The 5,384-nt window shown below is 40.7% G+C and overlaps 1 protein-coding gene across 1 annotated transcript in view; it reads left to right on the top strand.

Moving 5' to 3' along the window:
• Positions 1–597: 597 nt before the first annotated feature.
• LOC111949974 (uncharacterized) overlaps positions 598–5,384 on the top strand; it is a 24,906-nt gene continuing 20,119 nt past the window's right edge. Inside the window, exon 1 of the mRNA XM_023967332.2 lies at positions 598–679. Within this exon, the coding sequence (XP_023823100.1) occupies positions 625–679 (55 nt within the window). The 5' untranslated portion in view covers positions 598–624. The remainder of the gene's footprint in view (positions 680–5,384) is intronic.

Genomic DNA, 5,384 nt, shown 5'->3' with positions numbered 1-5,384 from the left:
TCAAACAATAAAAGCTAATTTATCAACATTTCTGAAAATGTATAAATAAAGTTTTGGAATGAACTCTTCAATTAGATTGTTTACAAACAATWGAGAAAAACAAGCATTGATTCTTGGTTTTGATGGGGTTACAGCTGAATTAAAKCGTATAAAACATGTATAAGTTAGCCTATATTCCTGAAGAATRAATGGCTATATATCATTAATTTAAAAGTCCAAAAATGGATGTAGCAATCGCAGATTGCCCCTTTAAAAGACCATATTAAAAAAAGGTGTCTAGGGGAAATTTCTGCAATTTCAGATGTTCATAATTTTCATAGATAAGAAGGATGTGACTAGCTTTGAAATGTCGGTTTATTTAATGCATGCCCAACATCAGGCTACAAGATAGGCGTGCACCGATGTGCATATCCATGAGTGTACGACATTGGAAAATACAACTCATTTCACGAGGCAGAACTTCTGACAAAAGGCTCTGTTGTTGTCCCGGTGTTGTTGTTTATGATGTAACTTTCCCGACTATCCTCCGGTAGTGTCCTGTAACAGGTAGAGAGTGACGTACGAAAACCGGAAATGTATTTATAACCTCAGCGCTCCGTGGCGCGTGCATCAGATGCTCTGGTGATGGCTGAGCTGGAGTCGCTGCATTTCTCCGTGGGCATCCTCGGGATCTCCGGCGGTAAGTCTAGATGATTCTTAATTCTGACTGATCATTTCTATTTGTTTTTATATAGCCTTAAACCGTCTAAAGAAGTAGTCCTGTTTTGCGATACATTATTGAATTTATTGAGCTATGAGACGTTTATCATAAAACAATACCTAGCATGGATAACCGACTATTGACGACTTCATAATAGTTCATTGATCGATAATCGAATCATATTCGTTAAGAAAAGGAGTGGGAACTTTTATTTGTTGTTATTTTTCGTTTTATTTGGATTATCCTAATATGTCTCATATTGTGATCACACATTGTTTTGTGAAGGTTTATATAGTCGCTGTCTGATGAACTCCATTTTTGCAATTCAAATTTTTGTACATTTATTTGAAGAAGTAACTCTGAACATTTCATGACTCTAGGACCAAGAACATTTATTCAAAATAGTTTCTTGAAGTAAAAAAATTACTTGTTTGTTATTAATGGGAAAATCCTAAAAAGTTTCTGTTTTGGAAATACGAGGTTTTCATCAGACAGCGACGATAGTATATGTATTATAGTATACATGAATGTAGATGATTCATTAATTCGCTTATTATTTTAGTTGGTTTTCTCAAAATGGCTTAATGAAAGATGTGAGCAGAGGTGGCACCACAGGTCCCAGAGTGGGCGATTTTTTTTCTTCTGATGGTAAGCAGGTAAAACTACTGAGCCTAGTTGTTTCAGGGACTTTAAGAGTTGTCCTATTGCCTGGGGCAAGTAAACTGGGCATTTGGAAAGTTGAGCTTGCTCTAAAGTTGTTTGTTGAAAACAACCAAACTGTTAAGAATTGCAGTAAACCTAAAACTGAGCTTTCTGGTTAATCTGGACAACACCATATTGGAAAACCGCATTGTTAAGTAAGTGATGGACAATTTCTGGCATTTCTGGKAGCCGGGCAAGTTGAGCCTGCTCTGGGGGATGCCGCATTGYGCAGGTGATTAAAAAAATAAAAMAAATAACTGATCAGCAAACAATTCCAGTAGACTAACATAGGACTTGGAGCTATACTCTCCTTACCTGCTACGCTGGAATGCAAACCACGTCCAGGTTTCGCTGAAATAAATAGGAGCAGAGGCGTAGTCTGCTCATCCCACTAGATTGTATTTTTAGCATTTAAAATTAATCTCCTGAATTTCAAAGGCCCAATGCAGCTGTATAAAAATAATTTATCTCAATATCAAATAATCTCTGGGCAACAATTAAGTACCTTACTGTAATAGTTTTCCATTAAAGGGATAAAAAAAAACTATTCTCATGCAAAAATGTTGAGTGGGGAGTGGAAGGGCAACAAAGCGGTGCATTAACCACAGTGTGATCAATCCACCAGAGAAGAAGAGCCTAATGGGAGGGAAATGTAGCCTAACCTGAAAACTAGCTGTTATTAGCAGAGAGGTTGGGAACTGGTTTATTAACGTATACTAAACCCGCTGATTAAGACATCCTGTGTTGATTGTATTTTCAACCAGCAGCTATCAGGAAATAACAGTTTGATATGATACTGAATTTTGACTGCCATTACTTCCATTACTCTGGAAGGTTTGTAGAAAACATACACTGAACCAAAATATAAATGCAACATGCAACAATTTCAAAGATTTTACTGATATAAATGCAACATGCAACAATTTCAAAGATTTTACTGAGTTACAGTTCATATAAGGAAATCAGTCAATTTAAAAAGTTAATTAGGCCCTAATTTATGGATTTCACATGACTGGGAATACAGATACACTACATGACCAAAAMTACAGTATGTGGACACTGCTCGTTGAACATCTCATTCCAAAATCATGGGCATTAATATGGAGTTGGTCCCGCCTTAGCTGATATAACAGCCTCCACTCTTCAGGGAAGGCTTTCCACTAGATGTTGGAACATTGCTACTGAGACTTGCTTCCATTCAGCCACAAGAGCATTAGTGAGGTTGGGCACTGATGTTGAGCGATTAGGCCTGGCTCGCAATCTGTGTTTCAATTTCATCCCAAAGGTGTTCGATGGGTTGAGTTAGGGCTCTGTGCAGGCCAGTCAAGTTCTTACACACCGATCTCGACAAACCATTTCTGTATAGACTCGCTTTGTGCACGGGGATTGTCATGCTGAAACAGGAAAGGGCCTTTCACTAAACTGTTGCCACAAAGTTGAAAGCACAGAATCGTGTAAAATGTCATTGTAAGCTGTAACGTTAAGATTTCCCTTCACTGGAACTAAGGAGCCTGAAACCATGAACAACAGCCCCAGACCATTATTCATCATCCACAAACTTTACAGTTGGCACTATGCATTCGGACAGGTGGTGTTTTCCTGGCATTTGCCAAACCCAGATTCATCCGTCGGCCTGCTAGATGGTGTAGCGTGATTCATCACTCCGTAAACGCGTTTCCACTGTTCCAGAGTTCAATGGCGACAAGCTTTACACCACTACAGCCGACGCTTGGCATTGCGCATGGTGATCTTAGGCTTGTGTGTGGCTGCTCGCGCCATGGACACCATTTCATGAAGCTCCCGATGAACAATTATTGTGCTGACATTGCTTCCAGAAGCAGTTTGGAACTCGGTAGTGAGTGTTGCAACCGAGGACAGACAATTTTTATGCACTACAGCGCTTCAGCACTTGGCTGTCCCCGTTCTGTGAGCTTGTGTGGCTTACCACTTTACGGCTGAGCTGTTGTTGCTCCTAGACGTTTCCACTTCACAATAACAGCACTTACAGTTGACCGGGGCAGTTCTAGGCAGGGCAGACATTTTTATAAACTGACTTGTTGGAAAGGTGGCATCCCTATGACTGCGCCACGTTGAAAGTCACTGAGCTCTTCAAGTAAGGCCATTCTAACTGCCAATGTTTGTCTATGGAGATTGCATGGCTGTGTGCTCGATTTTTAGACACCTGTCAGCAACAGGTGTGGCTGAAATAGCCAAATCCACTAATTTGAAGGGGTGTTCACATAGTTTTATATATATATAGTGTAGTGTATCTTTTGGTCACAGATACCTTAACAAAAAGGTAGAGCGGATCAGAAAACCAGTCATTATTTATTTGACCACCATTTGCAACTGCAGCGCGACACATCTCTTTGCATCTGTGGAGTTGATGAGGCTGTCAATTGTGGCCTGTGGAATGTTGTATCACTCCTCTTCAATGTCTGTGCCAAGTTGCTGGATATTGTCGGGAACTGAGCACGCTGTTGTAGATGTCGATGCAAGAGCATCCCAAACATGCTCAATGGGCGAAATGTATGGTGAGTATGCAGGCCATGGAAGATCTAGTTAATTTTCAGCTTCCAGGAATTGTTGTACAGGTTCTACAACAGGGGGTCTGTGCAGTATAATGCTGAACATACATATTTCTTTTATTTAACCTTTATTTAACTAGGCAAGTCAGTTAAGAACAAATTCTTATTTAAATGAAAGCACAGAATGTGGTAGAATGTCATTGCATGCTGCCTACACCGGCCAAACCGGGACGACGCTGGCCAATTGTGCGCCTCCCTATGGGACTCCCAATCACGGCTGGTTATGATACAGCCTGGATTCGAACCAGGGTGTCTGTAGTGATGCTCTAGCACTGGAGATGCAGTGCCTTAGAACCGTGCGCCACTCGAGAGTCTGAGTGGCGTTAGGTGAGGTGATGTGATGGCGGCGGATGAATGGCACGACAATGGGCCTCAGGATCTCGTTACGGTATCTCTGTGCATAAAAAATTGCCATCGATAAAATGCAATTGTGTTCGTTGTCCGTAGCTAATGCCTGCCCATACCATAACCCCACCACCACCATGGGGCACTCTGTTCCCAACGTTGACATCAGCAAACCGCTCGCCCACACAATGCCATACACACTGTCTGAAATTCGGCTGGTTACAGACGATCCGCTGGTGAAGAGGCCGGATGTGGAGGTCCTGGAGTGGTGTGGTTACACGTGGTCTGTGGTTGTGAGGCTTGTTGGAGGACGTATGCCAAATTCTCTAAAACAACGTTGGAGGCAGCTTATGGTAGAGACATGAACATTACATTCTCTGGTAACAGCTCTGGTGGAATATTCCTGCAGTCAGCATGCAATTGCAAGCTCCCTCAAAACTTGAGACATCTGTGGCATTGTGTTGTGTGACAATCCCTGTGTAGGGTATGACATAGTGAGTAATCAGTTGTAAAGGGTTTATTTTGGAAATTATAGGGCCAGAGTTTTTCAACCAGGTCACATAGTAATAAAACAACTCCTGGAAAACTCCTGGCCCTGGGAGAGTGAAAATTGTCTGAAGTACTTGATGTACTTGTTCATATGTATAACATTTTAAAACAAGACTAATAGGGGTTAACATTACACAGACACAGAGACAACTGCGATTAGACAAGTAGAACTAACAGGCTGCATCATAGACTTATATAAATCTGTAATTAAAAGATCACAGGTGCATTAAACACAGTTAAAACCTACAGTACAGTCAAAAGTTTGGACACACCTACTCATTCCAGGGTTTTTCTTTATTCTTACTATTTTCTGAATTGTAGAACAATAGTGAAGACATAAAACTATGAAATAACACACATGGAATCATGTAGTAACCAAAAAAGTGTTAACCAAATCAAAATATATTTTATATTTGGAGATTAATTCCAAAGTTTGCCTTGATAACAGATTTGCACACGTTGGCATTCTCTCAGCAGCTTCATGAGGTAGTCACCTGAAT

Source organism: Salvelinus sp. IW2-2015, linkage group LG22 (assembly GCF_002910315.2).
Source record: "Salvelinus sp. IW2-2015 linkage group LG22, ASM291031v2, whole genome shotgun sequence".
NCBI classification, from domain to species: domain Eukaryota; kingdom Metazoa; phylum Chordata; class Actinopteri; order Salmoniformes; family Salmonidae; genus Salvelinus; species Salvelinus sp. IW2-2015.
Note: the sequence above shows the minus strand (reverse complement) of the source record. Positions and strands in the feature narration are given on the sequence as shown.